This window comes from Canis aureus, chromosome 18 (genome assembly GCF_053574225.1).
Source record: "Canis aureus isolate CA01 chromosome 18, VMU_Caureus_v.1.0, whole genome shotgun sequence".
NCBI lineage: Eukaryota > Metazoa > Chordata > Mammalia > Carnivora > Canidae > Canis > Canis aureus.
In genome coordinates, this window is record NC_135628.1 from 42307381 (window position 1) to 42327048 (window position 19668).

Consider the following 19668-nt stretch of genomic DNA (forward strand, 5'->3'; position numbering starts at 1 on the left):
AATCTAAACAATATAAAAACAGTAATATGTTAAAGCCATAATTAGATTTGCAGACATTTCATTTCACACATACCTTCTTAATGCAGTTTTTAAATCATAATATATGTTCAGTTAATGAACAATATTCTAGAAACCATAGTCATAATAAAAAATCCATTATTGATGACAGTTTCACAATTTTTCTTGAAATGTTTTCCAGCTTAAAAAAACAAAATATTCATCAAATGCAATACCTCCTCCCATTTGTGCAGATAACAGCAGCTAACTGAAGACCTGTCTGCAATGAGGTAACTCTTTCAAGTTCCTATGGAAAAATTAGGTATAAGTTATTGTTGGAGGCATTTTATTTTTATTATTCATATGATACTCTAAGAAAAATTTCAGTGGGTTTCAAAGAAAAGCCTGCTTGGAAAACAAAGCAACAAAGATACCCCAAATTGAAAGCTGTTGGTATATCTTTCACAAAATAATTTAAAATGACTGTTTTCAAATGATTTCCACAATGACATATGATAAAATATTTAGTCAGTATTGCTTATAAGGAAATCTAGACCCAACCTGCTTTAAATAGGCATAAGCAAATACTAATAATATATCCATTAAAATGTTTCTACTCAACAGAACTTCAGAAAATAATCAAGGATATGACAAGTATGATTTCTGTTTGCTAAGATGCTTTGACAACAAACATCTTCATTTGAACACTGGCATGTATTTCAATAGATTTTGGAATCTCTGGTTTTCTGATGCAAAGACAGATTCAGCTATAAGATTCTAATTTTATTGGGATCCCTGGATGGCGCAGCGGTTTGGCGCCTGCCTTTGGCCCAGGGCGCGATCCTGGAGACCCAGGATTGAATCCCACATCGGGATCCCGGTGCATGGAGCCTGCTTCTCCCTCTGCCTGTGTCTCTGCCTCTCTCTCTCTCTGTGTGACTATCATAAATAAATAAAAATTAAAAAAAAAGAAGATTCTAATTTTATTATATTTTAAATACAGATTGTTATACTGCTATTGAGCAGTCATTATTAATAACCTACATGTTATAAAGTACAAAGAAGCAATTTTCACTGGGCCTTCTAAAGTTTGGAAAAATCAAAAAGATTACTTTTTTAAAAAGATTTTATCTATTCATTTAAGAGAGAGAAAGAGCAGGAGAGAGAACACAAGCCAGGGGGAGCGGCAGAGGGAGAGGGAGTAGCAGACTCCTAACTGAGCAGTGAGCCTGATGTGGGGCTCAATCTGAGAATCCTGACCTGAGCCAAAGGCAGACGCTTAACTGACTGAGCCACCCAGGCGTCCCAAGATTACTTTAGAATCAATTCTAAAGCCTCACTTCTTCTGTTTGGTAAATTCCCCCAAATGAGAGAGAAAAACATTTTGTATAGCCCCACACACCCACATCCCAAATAGAGTCAATATGTTGCTATAGAACTATAGACAAGAGAATGAATTACTTCAACAGTTTCAAGTGTAAGTCATTCAGGCATTTTAAAAATTTTACTATTAGAAATGACAAATATCATCCTACCTTTACATAAGCAGGCTGTTTTTCAAGGATTAAATCTGCTACTTTTTTAGAGACCTATAAAAAATGCATTCAAACAAAGGAAGTAAAAGAAAAAGCCACATACTTCCTATTCCATTTTATATTTTAAATTTTTGTAAGAATATTCCATAGGTCTTCCAATAACTTCTACAGCAGATATTTGCATGCTCTGTGCTATGAACTTGGTAAAAGAGATACAACAGAGAGCATAATACTTGGTCCTTAATAGAAACTTAATAAATGATCATTATTACTGTTAATAATATGAGAATCATTTACTAACATACACAAAAGTATAAGATCTTTAAGGGCACAAAATTTACTCTTAAAAGATGAACCTCTAAGATAAATAATTAGTGAACTTATGGAGACAGTATCTGGGAAACAGAACTTCCTATACCCCTTTACATCCTTTATACCACATACAAAGACAAACAGTAATTTGGCCCTCTACTTTTGAAAACTTGAAAATGTGTTTCTTGAGGGGTTTTTCTGGAATGCTATGAACATACCTGAGGTTTTCTTGGTCAATTCCATGAAAAATGTTAGTGTATGTAAGTTAGAATTGTAATGATTTTGAATATGAGGCTCTTACTTCACAGTTTCAGGGGCACCTACTAGACTGCACTATAGATAGCATCATGGCACATCCAAAGCATTCAGTGAATTTTTACTCAGGAAACTCAGTTAGTTGAGTTTCCCTTCCCCTTCCCCAAGCAACTGAGAACAAAGCAATACATACTATTCCATTAATCCTTCCATATTTTCTTAACTGCTTTGAATTTGTATAGATATGAATTTCATAGATGTATAGGCAGAAACTGATCTAATTTTACCAAAACTGGGTTTTCTACTTAAGTAGTCAATATAGTTGCTAGTCTGCACTGTGTCAAATAGTATACTAAGTGCTTTCCCTCCATTATCTCAATTAGTACTCCTGACAATCTATTAAAATGGGTGCCTCATTTCCCAGATGAATAATCTTACATACAGTAGTAACCGACCCACAGCCCCCTACAGCAAGGCTGGGTTTCGAGTCCAGGCTTACCAGATTCCAAAGGTCACTGTGCTATCTGGCCCGTGTGCTGAGACTCATTCCCTAAAGAATACTACCACACATCAAGTACAGAGACAGATGGGTACATATGTAAACACGCTGAAACCAACAGAAGGCAAAAGATGCCATCATCCACCGAAATCTTGTTCTCCAAAAGCATGACAAACTTTTCCACACAACCCTCTACTGTGAAGTCCCTTCCCCACACCACTGCTGTTATGCCCAGGGAGATCCCAGGACCTACTGAGACCACTGAGTGTAATACAAAAGAAGAAGTATATCTTCCTTTATTTGTCAAATGTTTTATTAAAAGTTACATCTTAAATTCAAACAGATAAGCCACTACTTCTCCTTAAGTATTAAAAAAATTAAAAAAAAAATTTAACAAGATCACATACTAACATTATTTAATCTTCTACAGTATAGTCTGAGTTTTATGAAAGGAGCTCAGCCTAATGCAAGGCAAATCACAGAATCACAGAATTTTACAGCATCTGAGAAAATGCAGGCCTAACCCATCACTTCACAGATCTAACAAAACTAAGTGACTTTCCCAATGCCACACAATTAATCAGTGACTACAATTGAGACATTCTAAATCTTAACTCTCTCTTCTCTTTGGGCCTATTTCAACTAGAAATGGGGGCCTTTATTCTGAGATAAGAAACTAGAGAAGGGAAGTCATACATGCATGATAAGGAGCCTAAAGTTACCTAGCAATCTAAAAAAAAAAAAGTTCAAAAACCTTTGATCACATTCAGGATTCCAAAGAAAAAAACTCTAAGTTCTAGAAGCAAATCTATACCAAGGTAACATGAGGGAAACTGAAAAGGCATTCAATTCTTATATAAATGTATCATTGAGTCTGAGTCATGTTAAATAATATTTGTTTAACATGTTAAGTTAAACCATAAAATCTGCAAACATTACACTTCCTCGCTGTTTCATTTATGTCAGGAAGCAAGGTGTTTTTTACTTACTGCAGCTTGCTGTTGTTTCAATTTGTCTCTGTACTCCTCTAATTCTTGCAAGTTGAGGACGGGAGGGAGTTTCTAAAAATATCCATAAATGAAGAGTAGAAAATAGTTTACTTTGGTTTCATTTACCTGCACACCTCTGCCTTATAAACTAGAATCTGTGCATGTAAAACAGGGTCACATCCCATTCCCACCCACTCCTTTTGGCCTCTCCACTTTCTCCACTAGACTTCAGACACAAAAGCTTACACATCTTTGTTACCTAACCTTCTGATGCTCAAGTTCCATCCCTCACTCAGCCCTAAAGTACAGGGGAATGAGAGAAAGTCCCATATCCTAACATCTCCCTCTACAAGCCACAGGTATAGCCCTACTTGTCTACAACAGAACTCAAAACACATTTCCCCTCTGAAGTACTATGACTAATAACTAAGCACTATAGAGTGACAGTGACAGTTGCTGGAGTACATTCTTCCCACAAAGCTTTCGGAAGATAGGATAGGAAAATAACAAAAGTGCATACCACTGTGTAAACTGGAAACTCCAAGTTTCAGTTAACGGACTGATGAAACTTCAGAATGAGTGGGGGCTGACTGTATGTACTGCATGTAAAATATGCATGCACACTGTATTTGCTTTAATCTAAAACCAGATTTTACTACTTCTTTGAATTTCTTATAAATTTAAAACACCAACGCTTTAAACATCATGGCATAGAGGTCTTCATCATGGGTAAATAATTATGTAATGATACATTCATGATTAAAAGTCTCAAAATTTCCCTAAACATACAGACAATTTAAAATAACACAGAGGCAGAATACCAATATACTATATGCTAACAGTTAAAAAAAATACATAAATGCTTTCTAGACCAATATTCTATAGTTGCACTTAATCTTATATTTTTTAACAATAATTTCATGATTAAATAATATGAACAGTTTAATAAATCACTGTATGGTCATCATAAAGCAGTCCTAGTGTTTTTTAAAGCTATTTTCCAGGAAAGAAAGAAGGAATAAAAAAAGGAAGGATGGCAGGAATGAAGGACAAACACCCCAAAAAGCATTCAAATCTCATACACAAATTTAGTCACTGAACAAGATAGAGTTTAAACAGGTTTTAATGAATTTTGTTTTACCTCCAGCTCATATTTAACAATATCAAAGGAGTCCGTAGAAAAATATACTTGTTCAATACTATTAATTAGTTCTTGTTCAGCTTGAGGGTCACTAGGCTGTTCTCGAAGTTCTCGGAATTCCTCCTTAAAAAAAAAAACAAAAAAAACAAAAAAAAAAAAAACACAACTATAGTACTTGTACATTTTATAATTAATTCTACCTGTGTGGAAATAAATAATCACTGTCTTAACCCTCACACATCTCCTGGGAATCATTCTGAGCTAGGAGATCAACTGACAGAAAACAGGAAAGTTCATGGAAAATTAGGACTACTAAAACACTAAAAACTACTCATCTGTTGGAGAAAAAAAACTAGCAGTTTGGCGATTCAGGTTTTATTTTCAATTCTGTATGTGCCAACTGGTAGGTGAAAGAACTTAGAAGTTTAACAAAAGGAAAAAAAGAAGTTTAACAAAAGTTTAACAGTTATGTAATTAGCTATCATACATAATACATACTACATATATACATATTTTCATAATTTAACATTCTAAAATCTTCCTCAGCACAGATAACCAGATAATATCTCAATGGCTTGTAGGTCACAATCAACACTGAGACCCTGAGCAGAGCAGACATCCATCCTTCCTTGTGCTAGAAATCTCACTGCTAGACTAAGAAATACTGGCTCCAGATATGATTCACAAGTTTAGCTCTGTAATCCTATGAGGCTTCCTTCAAAGTGTGCTGATACTTCAATTAATGATCTGATTATGAATCTAAAGCTCTGTATTTGATAAAATGTTTTCTTTCTAATGATACAGAATGGGGCTTCTATGGATTTACACAACTAAAAAGAGCTTGAGAGACAAATCCCTACCCTTAATGTCAGCATACTTATCCTATGTAATTTCACTGCATAATTGGATAAACCTTCAGTTAAATGGGAAATATCATTAATTCAGATACTCTCTGCCATACTAATTAATCAACACATTATTATAGACATATAATAATTTAGTCCTTTGATTTTTATTCATATTAATCTCAAATACATTTAAGAACACAAAAGAAATTCATATTTAAAATAGTTTTACAGTGATTAAAATAATACTTAACAAAAGTCCTTAATAAATCATTATTAATTAAATACCACAAAATTATAATGTCAATTAGAGAACATAATTTTGCAAACAGAAATACTCTAGATTATTTTATTGCAGGGCATAGGTTTTCATTTATAAAAAAGAAACTAGCTTATACATCTTTTAGACTAATTTATAATTTAAATATGTAAAATTATTAATTATAAGATTATCTCCTCTTAGATTCAAGATAAAAGAAAATATTAGAGCAATAAATCTGAAACTCAAGAGAATAGTTAACTGTTTATATTTAAAATTCTAATAAATTTAAAAGAGAAAGCAAAGTCACACAAAAATGAAATCTGCATAAATAATTAAAATAGCATAGGAAAGAAAATGCCTCTTTTGTACCATAACTCAACTTATAAAATATATTAACAACAACAAAAAAAAGTCAAAGATACAGTAATCAATGATTTAGCATGCAATCCAAAACTAAGAGTAAAGTGAAATCCAGCATCCTATAGTGGGAGCTGCATTGCTATTGGGGGCCTGGCATGGTTATGGACAATACACATACTAATCTGCACCCTAGACAGTGGTACTGAGGAACAAACTTGGATTAAAACCACGCTACTGGGATCCCTGGGTGGCGCTGTGGTTTAGCGCCGGCCCTTGGCCCAGGGCACGATCCTGGAGACCTGGGATCAAATCTCACGTCGGGTTCCTGGTGCATGAAGCCTGCTTCTCCCTCTGCCTGTGTCTCTGCCTCTCTCTCTCTCTCTCTCTCTCTCTGTGTGTGTGACTATCATAAATAAATAAAAATATAAATAAATAAATAAATAAATCTTAAAAAAAAAAAAAACACACTACTTACAGAAAGGTTTTCAACGAGGCTACTCATGGGCAACCTCCAAGCATTTAATAAGAATTTGAAATGAGTGAGACACGGAAAACGAGATCAGAAATTCCTGGCAATCTCCCTCCCTAAGAGTCTACAGGCATCTGAAATAGCAGTTTCAGACTCTGCAAGCTGAGGCAGGGAAAGAGACCCAGATGAGGAGATGGCAATGTTGCCTCCCTAGGAATTTCACAGCACCACTAACAAACAAATGTAGTTGGTACCTCTCAAAAAAAAAAAAAAAAAATTGAAAATTCATAAAAATTGCTAAGACTGAAAATATCAAGGACAAAGTCAAGCAAAAAATTCAAATAGACTGCAATGAATGAACACTCCAATCTTAAATATATAAATGTCAATGATATATAACTCCACACTGAGGTTTTTCATATACTACCTAATTAATTGATCTAAAGGTAAAGACCCTTAGGTTTTAGTTGTGACTCTGGTATTAACACAGTCTCTCTGTGCCTCATTTTTCTCACCTATAAAGGACATTTACACAAACACTGCTCCCACCATCACACACAAAATGACAGTGAAACAAATATCTAAAGTTATTAAGAATGTCAAAGGGAAAACATGATTTCATTTATAAATATCTCATAGGTGTACGTTTCACAAAAGTAATGAATCTGTAAAAAGAGTACAATCTGTATATTTATATAAAAGGTCAAGTGCCATTCCTTCTTGGAGAACTAAGCAATTATATCAGAAAGCAGACTATCCCGTATAATTTCAAAGAATGGACACATAACACCTGACACTCTAAGTAACCTAGACTAAGGAGAGGATAAAACCAAGAAAGGCAGAAAAAGAAACATAGCACACAAAGTAGAATTCAATCCAAAACAAATCCCCAAAACTATATCCCTATAAAATGCCCTCTCCTTCCAGACAACTTAGTGGCTTCATGTGTGAAAATATGCATTTGAACTCATTCAGACAAACTCCATTCTAACTAGGTACTGATCACCTTGTTCCTTTTACTCCCACTGCACCTGAAGGCTAGAAGACTCTGCTTGTACCTGATCATTCTCTGCATGTCTTGCTAATGTTAGCACGGCCTGCTCAATCCCATCACACACATTCTGAGAACTGAGATTTCTCCATAATTATGCGCTGTAGTGCCAAGGCACGCTGTAGGTAACAATCACTGATCTAACTAAAAATTAATTTACACAGTGAACTGTATGAAAATAAGAACAAAAAAAAAAGGAAAAGACCATATGTTGCCTTGATAGTCAAAACTTTCCACAAACTCTTAATAAAAGATCTTTCTTCTAACTAGAAATAACAAATGTTAAATAATTTTAGAGACATATTAAGCATGTAAATTAGAAAAATAAACAGAAAGTGCAAGACTGTATATTCTTACCACAATTACTCCATAATTTTGCCATTATATAAACTGGTTTCTTAGAATTGGAGATGGATAAAAATATGTAATTCTTCACCTAAAACCAACTTTGCAAGCCAATATATATGTATGAGGCAAAATTTTACATAAACAAAATGAACAAAAGATTTCCTGCAATAAAATTTAAAAGGCAAAATCAGGGGACCAGAATAACAAATGAAATTCCTTATACCATATTAAAATATGTGATTTCTTTTAAAGTTACAATAGTATTTGATAAGCTAAGTTTGAGAATAAAATATTTCAGTCTTACAGACTATTATAACAATTCTTTAAAGGATTTTATTTTATAGTACATTTTAAGTCACATAGTAACTCACAAATACATATTAGACTAGTATAAATGCTCTATAAAACTTGAAAATCCAGAGATTATATACCAAAACTATAGACCATCAAAATTCGCCACAACTTGCCCATTAGCGGTAATCAATTACATTTAAAGAACTACATTGCTTACTCCCAAATTAAAACTGAAGAAAAGGGCTGCCCTGGTGGCTCAGCGGTTTAGCACCACCTTCAGCCCAGGGTGTGATCCTGGAGACCAGGAGTCCCACATCAGGCTCCCTGCATGGAGCCTGCTTCTCCCTCTGCTTCTCCCTCTGTCTTTGTCTCTGCCTCTCTCTCTGTGTCTCTCATGAATAAATAAATAAAATCTTTAAATAAATAAATAAACTGAAGAAAAAATATAATTAAAGTAATGAACTTAACTGGAAAGGGGATAAGAAAATACAGTGGCCAAAAAGAACAAGTCCTTCTCTATACTATCATTAGGAAATAACCTGCCTACTTTCAAAGTTCCATTATCATACCTTTTCAATCAAGTCACGTATTTCAATTTAACATTTTTTTAAAAATTCCCACTACGTAAGAATTCCCTATACTAAGTCATACAGAAACAAAGCTAAGTAAAAAAAAAAAAACAAACAAACTAGCTGCTAAAGTAAGGAGAGGTCAGATGCATAAGCAATCCCCTGGAAGGTGGCACATTCAGGAGAACACACAAATCCTAGGGCACCAAAGGGCATGGAGTTCACATTTGATGGAAAAGGTGCCATTTCGAGAAGAGACAGTATGTGAAATTTCAAGTCTTAGAAATTTGGGGAAATAAGGTAGCATATACAAAGCAAAACACAAATAAAAACTGTAACTGGAAAGCATAGAACAGGTTAAATGGCAGAGGGTGGTTTCCCAGGGTGGAAAAATGTCAGGGGAGCATCTACATGTATGTCAAGAGGCAATAAAATGCAACATTGAGATTTTTTTTTAATACAATATATTTTTATATATCCTAGAATATTTTGCCTTTACTAAAAATAAGATATCTTAACACATATCACTATGCCAGATGCTGTATCAAAAAAGTAAGCATAAATATTCAATATTTTCTTAACATAATAAACCGAGCAGGATTATTTTAGGAAAGGGGGAGAAAACAAAGAGGTTAGTCAATATTTTAGAGGCTGTCTTTTTCAGCAGTCACAATACACTGCGAGTTGCATCTAATTTTGCCTAGCCTATTTTCTTCCATTTTGATCATCTCTGGGATAAAGCTACATGAATATAAGTATCAAATGCACATCATAAATGTAACTTTATGAAAAATGAAGAAAAACAATCATAATAAAAGAAAACAATCGTAACAGAAATTTGAGTAAACATCTTTGTTTTAGCCAAGCCATCTGTCCTCTCAACATAACAAAAGGTTCATGAGAACTGGGGATTCAAGTCTATAAAACAATTGGAGCCCTCAAGTGTACGGTGTTATTTTTTTTTTTTAAGATTTTATTTATTTATTCATGAGAGTAACAGAGAGAGAGAGATTGGCAGAGACACAGGGAGAGGGAGAAGCAGGCCCCACACAGGGAGCCGGACGTGGGACTCGATCCCGGGTCTCCAGGATCACACCCTGGGCAGAAGGCGGCACTAAACTGCTGAGCCACCTGGGCTGCCCAACTGTAAGGTGTTATTAAACATTTCCAGTATATTTATGGTTTCTAAGGAACTAGGCTATAACTTTATACAGCTATTTCCCACTTAAGAGTTCATCTCTTAAGGGAATGTATTCAAGTTTTTTTTTTTTTTAATTTTTGTTTATTTATGATAGTTACAGAGAGAGAGAGGCAGAGACACAGGCAGAGGGAGAAGCAGGCTCCATGCACCGGGAGCCCGATGTGGGATTCGATCCCGGGTCTCCGGGAACGCGCCCTGGGCCAAAGGCTGGCGCCAAACCGCTGCGCCACCCAGGAATCCCTGTATTCAAGTTTAGAAGAAAAAAAAAGACCTAGGAATTCTGCATTTGACTACTACTTTTAAATTATACAAAATAACACACAAATTAAAAATACCCGGGGTCCCTGGGTGGCTCAGCGGTTTGGCACCTGCCTTCAGCCCAGGGCGTGATCCTGGAGTCCTGGGATTGAGTCCCACATCCGGCTTCCTGCATGGAGCCTGCTTCTCCCTCTGCCTGTATCTGCCTCTGTGTGTGTGTGTGTGTCTCTCATGAATAAATAAATAAAATCTTTTAAAAAAAATTAAAAATACCCACTCAAGTTCAAATTTTTTCATTCTATTCACTTTCATAAGCATGAAAAGTGAGTAATGACAACTTCACAGTTCTCCTTACCATTATTAAACTCAATTTTCTCTTTAATTTTGAAAAGCAATTTAACCTAATTTTTAAACTCACAAGAAAGCTTGGAAACATAATCTTCAGTAGTAGGCTTTTTATTCAAACAAAAAGATGAATGCAAAATCTCCATTTCACAGGTCAAGTTTTAAAACCTCACAAAAAATGTATAGAATAAAAAATATGAAATGCAAATCAACTTCCATTTCTGTACTTAATTTATTAGACTACGGTTCACATTAACATACCTGAATGGCAAAATGCATTGTGTTGAGAGGGAGTGAGGAAGAAAAAAAGAAATTTTATTCTTATAAAGCATGAATTGGGGTTTACCAAGACAAATCTTATCAAAGGTTTTTTTTCTTACTGTTTACATTTCTTCGTCAATCAACATAAAAAAGCTACTTTGTTATAATAAATTCTTAAAATAATTATAGTCTTATCAAAGTTAATATTAGAGATAAATGACAGCAAAAAATGTTTGGCTACCAAAATCTACACAGAGCTAAAGGAAGAACAAAACCACAAAGTTTTCAATATCCAATCAGTATCATAAAAATCATAAATCACTGAACAAAAATAGGTTTTGTCTCCAAATGAAACAGGATTCAAGATCAGATACCCTAAAACCATACATATACCATATAAATTTTAATGAATTGCCAGATGTCGGATTACGTGGGGAAATGGTACATTTTCTTAAAATCCCATTAGAACAACAATAATGATCCATCAAAGCAGTCGGCTCATCATCCATTTGCGTTTGTGTATTTTAAATAAAACATAGCTTTTAAAGCCTACCTGGGGTTTTTCAGGGTTTTTTCAGGCTTTCAGTGCCATCTAGTGGAATACTGGTGAGGTTACAATTTCAAGGGAGGTTTCTGTAAAGTGATTTATAGATTTTTCTAGAAGGTTATTAAAGTGGTATTATTTTAATCCAGCTTTATAAAACATTTAAGTGTCAAAATAATGTATTTTAATGATTTTTTACACAATAATAGCATTCCAAATACATACATATTTGTTTTTAAAGAAAAAGATCATGAATAAGAATTGATTTTATTCAGAAATATAGCTATTAACATATATTAAAAACACAAAATTAAAAAGCTAACCTTTCATATGTGATACTCTGCCAAATATTTTTATTTACTTCTCTTACTCGTTACATATATATGTGTGTGTGTGTATATATATATATACATATATATATATTTTTTTAAGATTTTATTTATTTATTCATGAGAGACAGAGAGAGAAGCAGGAAGACAGAGGAAGAAGTAGGGTCCCTGTGGGGAGCCTGATGCAAGACTTGATCCCAGGACCGTGGGATCATGCCCGGAGCCAAAGGCAGATGCCCAACTGCTGAGCCACCCAGATGTCCCTCAACAGTTATATCTTTAATAGGTATTTTTCTAAATGTATTTCTATGAACAGAAAAATATTAAAGATAACAGCTTTAGAGACATCAGGTTTTTTTAAAGCTATCTTTAGGGATCCCTGGGTGGCGCAGTGGTTTAGCGCCTGCCTTTGGCCCAGGGCGCGATCCTGGAGACCCGGGATCGAATCCCACGTCGGGCTCCTGGTGCATGGAGCCTGCTTCTCCCTCTGCCTGTGTCTCTGCCTTTCTCTCTCCCTCTCTCTCTCTCTCTCTCTATCATAAATAAAAAATAAAAAAAAAATTAAAAAAATAAAGCTATCTTTAAAAATTTCTCAACTTCAGTGAACAACATCAAGCTGCCTGCCACATGCCTGCCCATTTGGAGGCTAATATTAAAGAAAAGACACATCACAAACTGAAGTAAAAATCGAGAAGTCCAGTGTATAATGTGGATTTTTTTCTATCAGTTTTAAAAACATTTCATCAAACCCATCCTCCAAAAGAAGAAATACTATCTATTCTGAGAAAAGACATCACAACACCTTCAATACCGTATCTAGAAACCACAGTCTTTCCCATACCTTCACCTTCCGCATGCAATAAAATCTTCAGTCCTAAATTCTGCTTTTAAAAAGTCTCTCAAATTTAACCCTTCTTCATTTCCTACACTTCGTGCTCTCATCTTCTCCTTAATCAGGCAATTAAGACAACTTCCTTTCATTAAGCTGACCTCAATGCTTGAACCTAGCTCTCTTGACTCTTATTCCAGCATACTTTTCTCATATCTTGGTAAAGTTCTGAAAACAAAAAGCTTGTAGTTAGTGTGTGCTTTTAGGATTCTTTTTCATGAAGGCTAAGAAGTCAAGCCAAATCCATTTATCTTCACATTAGTATTTTACAAGCAAGAAAATATTCTGCGAAAATTCCCAGAACATTGTATATGAAAAGATACTCAATAAATATGTGTAGAATACATTAAGTATACAAACAAAAATACCTTCTCATATTTAGACAAATATATTTTCCAGTTTTGACTGCAACAGAGATTTCTTTTGTTCCCTTGGCCTATATTTTTCTTTAGTGAAAAAAATCAAAGGCCTAGCTAAACCAATCATGTAATAGCAAACCTAGCTGAATTCAATTTGTATTTATGAGTCAGTCAAATCAGGGCCTTAAAAAACAAACAAAAAACTTTATCTTTAAAGAATAATATCAGAAGGCAGTAGTCCAGAAAAATTACGACATTAATATTAGTACTTTTTTAACAGTCTCTTTTCATGACATACAACCATTATGGAAGAACTATGGAAAGTGTTTAAAGTCAAGATATAGAATTATAAGATTCTGATTACTGACATTTTAATCAGGATTCAACACATACTCTTTTGAGTGCAATCTTAATAAGTTCTGTGACTACTAACCCTGTAGCTATTGTGATTATTATATATTATAATAAATTTTGGTTTCAAGTTTTCATAAGTCTTATAACCAATTATGTAAAATAAAAACCTTTCATATAATTCAAAAAGTATAAATTTCTTTACAAAGATAACAAATTTAGTCAGTAAATAATATATAGATTAATTTCTTATATCCTTACCTCAGCATAGAAATCCGATTAATTTGAAATATAACATAATCCATTACCCGGGAATGAAATTTTAGGTCATCACTAACTCTTTATTCTTTCCCACAAAAATTGGCAATAAAACTTCAGAAATTTTTTCTACAACAGTTCCTGTGGTTTCCCTTTCTCCATTCTTGTCATCACGACCTCCACTTGGCCAAAAGTTCCCAAACACTGCCCCACACTGGAATCACGTGGGGATCTCTAACCACTGCTGACACCTGGCTCCACCCCACAAACTGTGACTTAATTAGAATGGGGGAGGCCCTGGTTATTAGTGATTCTAACATGCAGCAAAGTTTGTACACCACTGATGTTGCCTCTGAACAATTTAAGCTAAGATTTTTGAACTCTCTCAAAGTTTCCTTTTCTATAGAAAGTTCAGAAAAAAATCCTGATTTTTTTCTTTTCTATTTTCTCCACCAAAATTCCTAATTTCCAGTATATGGATTATTATTTGACTCACATCTCTTAAAATGGGATACAGTATCATCCTGTCCATAAAATGCAGAAATTGTACCAAGACAATTTCTAAGGTTTCTTCCCACTCAAAATTTATATAGTTCTTAAAAAAAAAAAAAATCAATCAATCAATAGTCCTTTCTGGATTCTCAAGCACACCTAACACCCTTCAGTTTTCCTTCATCATCTTCCTCTTTCTAGGAAGTCACATCACATGAAATTTGCCAATATTAGTTTATTTTTAACCTAGACAAACAGCCATTTCCCATAATTCATCCTAATATTTCCCTTCTATTTGTTCTTCATTATACCAGAACTTTTAAAAAAAGATTTGTTTGAGAGAGAAAGCACACACGTGGGAGACTTAGAGGAAGAGAGAGATGGAGATGGGGAGAGAAAGAGAAAGAAAGACAGAGTATCTCCAAGAGACTTCCCACTAAGTGTGGAACCTGACTCAGGGCTCAATCCCATGACCCTGAGATCATGACCTGAGCTGAAATCAAGAGTCGGACACTTAACCAACTGAGCCATCCAGGCCCCCCATCGAGAACCTTTAACATAACACAACCCAAGCTAAACTATAAACTATTTCCTTCTTGCAACATCCGTTCCCCCCCTCCCCCCCTGTAAATCTCAATTCCTTATTACAATGTAGACATTATGACAAGGGGAAAAAGAAATGGGTCCTTATCTAAAGATCAAGGATATCTTTTTTTATGTTCTATGTACATACACGTGAGTTAGGTAAAGCTATTAGATGAAGTTAACATTTAAAAGTTTTGCTATAGGGCAGCCCAGGTGGCTCAGCGGTTTAGCGCCGCTTTCAGCCCTGGGCCAGATCCTGGAGTCCTGGGATCGAGTCCCACGTCAGGCTCCCTACATGGAGCCTGCTTCTCCCTCTGCCTGTATCTCTGCTTCTCTCTCTCTCTCTCTCTCTCTGTGTGTCTCATAAATAAATAAATTAAAAAAATAAAAGTTTTGTTATACAAGTACTTACATTGACTACTTAAGTAGTATAAATTGGATTTGTTTCTTACTTTTTGCATTAGGAATATCAGGGGAACCCAAACTAAGACAGTGATGCATTTTTTTTTTTTTTATTGAGAGGTACAAATGACATGCAACATTAATTAGTTTCAGATGCACAACATAATGATTCAATATTTCTATACACTGCAACATGATCGTCACAATAAATCTAGTCAACATCCATCACCAGACATACAGAATTTTTCTTCTTACATGAGAACTTTTAAGATCTATTTTCTCAGGAACTTGAAAGTATGCAAAACAGTATTATTAAGTACAGTCACCATGCTGTATATTATATCCCAACGACTTATTTATTTTGTAACTGGAAGTTTATACTTTTCCCCTTCACACATTTTGCCCCACCTCTCCTCGCCCGCCTCTGATCTCTGTATCTATGCACCTGTTTCTTTTTTGTCTTGTTTAGTTTTTAGATTCCACATATAAGTAAAATCATATAGTATTTGATCATATGGTCTTTCTCTGTCTGACTTATTTAGCAAAACACCCTCAAGGTCCATCCATATTGTCACAAATGGCAAGAATGTATTCTTTTTTTTTTAAGATTTTATTTATTCATGAAAGACACAAAGAGAGAGGCATAGACATAGGCAGAGAGAGAAGCAGACTCCCTGTGGGGAGTTTGATGTGGGACTTAATCCCAGAACCACAGAATCATGAGCCAAAGGCAGATGCTCAACCACTTGAGCCACCAAGGTACTCCAGCAAGACTGTATTCCTGTGGCTGAGTAATACATACACATTACATTGTATGTATGTGTGTGCATGCCATATGCCCATATACACACACATTTTCTTTATCCATTCATCCATCTATGAACACTTAGGCTATCTCCATGTCTTGGCAGCTGTAAATAATGCTGCAATGAATGTGCGGGTGAATATACCTTTTCAACTTACTGGTTTCATTTTCTTTATAAGTGGAATTGCTGGAACATACAGTAATACTATTTTTTTTCTGTTAAACTGTACATATTATCTATTTTTAATTTTTTGAGGCACCTCCATGCTGTTTTCCAAGTGGCTATACCAACTTATATTCCACCAATAGCACACATGGGCTATTCCACATCCTCACCGACTTGTTATTCCTTGTCTTTTTGATAACAGACAATATGACAGGTATAAATCAAGTTCAAAAAATACCTATCCAAGCCAAATTATTGGGCAGCTTGCTTTTCAAACCTAGTATTATACCATAAGCATTCTTTTCTGTACTAGATTTTACTAAGTTTAAAACCCAAGCTTCAGAATAATTTGTAGAATATATTGCCATTTTTGAAAAAGAAAAAACGGAGAAGAGAAGAACCTACACTGAGTAGTCCATGTGAAAGGGCCTTCAGGGTTTATCTCATCGCCTTATTTCCTTCAAAGTATTTGTCATACTTCACAATCACCTTGCTTACTGCCTATCTTCCCTCCACTTGAACTAAGCTCCCAGGCAACAGAGGAGTTTTGTTTTTCCACTGCTATATTCAGTCCCTACAGAATGTCTAACAGAAAACAGATGTTTAATAAATTTTTAAATATGCATAAGGAAAAGACCAAAAGGCAATGTTAACTTTGACTATGTTGGTGATTTTTTAAAGATATTTTTTTTCTGTTTACCATGTTTTCTGTTCACAGTATATATTACTTTTTTATTAAAGGAAAAGACGATTTTAAAATAATCACTTCAGGGCACCTGGGTGGCTCAGTTTAGCACCTGACTCTTGATTTCAGCTCAGGTCATGATCTCAGGGTGGTGAGACCCAGCACTGCCCCCACACCATGCTTCAGCTCTGTGCTCAGTGGGGAGTCTGCTGGAGATTCTCTCTCCCTCCCCTCCACTCCCTGCTCATGTATGCATGAGCATTCTCTCTCAAATAATCTTTTAAAAAATAAAAATAAGGGCCATCTGGGTGGCTTAGTTGGTTAAGCATTTGCCTTCAACTGAGGTCATGATCTCAGGACCCTGGGATCAAGACTATATCTGGGTCCCTGCTCAGCAGGAAGTCTGCTTCTCCCTCTCCCTCTCCCTCTCCCCCTACTCATGCTCTCTCTCAAATAAATAAATAAATATTTTTTAAAAATAAAAATAATCATTTCAAATTAATGTTCTAGATTTTGTTGAAATACTTTCCATAATGTGAAAAACTCATTATAAAGGTCGTTTTCTGAAGCCATAGAAGTTCAAGTGATCAAGAACTAGCCATGACATTAATTTTAAGGCAACTGTATAAAAAAACAAACCATGTAAAAATATATATCACCATTGCTCATCATCAGGGAAATGCAAATCACACTACAATGAGGTATCATTTCACATCTGCTAGAATGGTTATTATTAAAAAGAAAAGAGATATGAGTGCTAGCTAGGATGTGGAAAAAGGGAACCCTTGCACATGGTTGATGGGAATGTAAATTGGTGCAGCTACTGTGGAAATCAGAATGAAGGTTCCTCAATAAAATTAAAAATACAGCAATGTCATTTCTGGGTATATATCTAAAGGACAAGAAAACAGGATCTCAAAGAGATACATGTACTTCCATGTTTCCTGAAGCATTATAATATCCAAGATATGGAAACAACTTTTAAGTGTCAGTCAACAGTTGAATACATAACGAAGATGTAGTACATATATACAATGGAATATTATTCAGCCATAAGAAAGAAGGAAATCCTGCTATTTGTGATAACATGGATGGATCAGTAGGGGCATTATGCTAAGTTAAATTAGTCAGACAGAGATAGACAAATACGGTATGACATCACTTGTATGTTAAATCTTAAAAAGCCAAATTCATAGAAACAGAGACCAGAATGGTGGTTACCAGAGGCTATGGGGTGGGGTAAGTGGAGAGATGTTGGCCAAAGAGTATACACTTCAAGTGATAAGATGAAGTTCTGGTGATCTAAGAATTTTTTTTTTAAGAAAACATATCACCTAACTATAAAGTAACATCTAAATTATGAAACGGGTTCCCTGGGTGGTGCAGCGGTTTAGCGCCTGCCTTTGGCCCAGGGCGCGATCCTGGAGACCCAGGATCGAATCCCACGTCGGGCTCCTGGTGCATGGAGCCTGCTTCTCCCTCTGCCTATGTCTCTGCCTCTCTCTCTCTCTGTGTGTGACTATCATAAATAAATAAAAATTTTAAAGAAAAATAAAATAAAATAAATTATGAAACATACATTCAGCATTAAAGTTATATCATGCTATTCTGTGGGTAAGGGAATTTCCGAACAATGAGTCTCTTTAACTCTTCATTTCAATCCTGACTGGGACTTAACCCACGTCAAACTTTGTGTACTGACTGGAGCTATGCAAATCTCTGGACCCAGCAACTCTTAAAATCTCAAAAGTGCCCAGAGTAGAAGGCAGCAGTCTGCTCACCCTATAGCACTTGTGATGTTTCAAGAGAATGCACAGTGAGAACAAGGGGTTTATGAGCTTTCTTAGTGTGAAGCTACATTTAAGCTGATTGATTGCATTGATAACTTTTTCTATGAACTGTTCTACAGTTTTACTAACTTAGCTTCTTAGTGTATGTCAATCAGACCAATGCCCCAAGCTTAATCATCACCCAAAGCATTTACATTTGCTGACCTTGTGATCCCAGCCTGGCCTCTCTACCCAGAGCCAGTCATCTCAAATTACATACCACAGGCACCAGATGGGGCTAGGGTGGGGGGACAGTGAGAAGAGTGGGTAATGAGATCATTATAAATTCACTACCTACCCCTACTAGAAAAACATCAAGGCGCATGGTTTAAAGACAAGCAAAGTTCCTGCAAGGTTTAAAAACAATAGAACATTCTTATGCAATAATGTATTTTTTAAAGAGGTTCTCATCAATTTTACACTGATTCTGAACCATCTAACTCACCCTAATTCAAGGCATGTTCCTAATGCATGATGGTTTGCTTGAGTCAAAGAAATAAAAAGAATTATTTTTCAATTAGGATTTATGGTTTTGGTTTAGTTCCCAATTTCATCAGATGCAACAATCTTTTATAATATCATACAAAACTGTTCAAAATGCATCTGATGTTTTTGTCTGAGTCATTTAATGCATATGGGCCGGTTAGAATTTTATCATATTTATAGAATATGTTTGAGTCTGACCCAAAACAAAAGCTAAGCTATAAATACAAAATTCACATTAGGGGGTAAGGCTCCTCATAGGAATAGGATATCCCTCTCCTAAGCAGCTGACACTGAAGTGTCAGGAAAGGCCTTATGATTGCTGACCAAGAGAAACAAACCCTATGTATTAAGATGTCAGACACAGAAAACAAGTTATACTTTCAAATATGATCCTCAAATTGAAAATCACCAGAGCAGACATTCAGAAGAAGAAGCTTTGATCTGTGATGGAGCTGCTATTCACAAGGCAGCTCCAAGTGGCAACACCCCGGAGTGAG

General features: G+C 35.3%; 1 protein-coding gene across 5 annotated transcripts in view; it reads right to left on the reverse strand.

Moving 5' to 3' along the window:
* Positions 1 to 19668, reverse strand: part of VPS50 (VPS50 subunit of EARP/GARPII complex) — a 132825-nt gene that overhangs the window by 105312 nt on the left and 7845 nt on the right. For 4 of the 5 annotated variants that reach the window (XM_077856945.1, XM_077856944.1, XM_077856941.1 and 1 more), the window contains 4 exons: positions 4729 to 4851; positions 3588 to 3659; positions 1533 to 1586; positions 234 to 304 (listed from right to left, as the gene is read on the reverse strand). In XM_077856945.1, the coding sequence (XP_077713071.1) occupies positions 234 to 304; positions 1533 to 1586; positions 3588 to 3659; positions 4729 to 4851 (320 nt within the window). The remainder of the gene's footprint in view (positions 1 to 233; positions 305 to 1532; positions 1587 to 3587; positions 3660 to 4728; positions 4852 to 19668) is intronic. The other variant, XM_077856942.1, reaches the window with a different exon arrangement.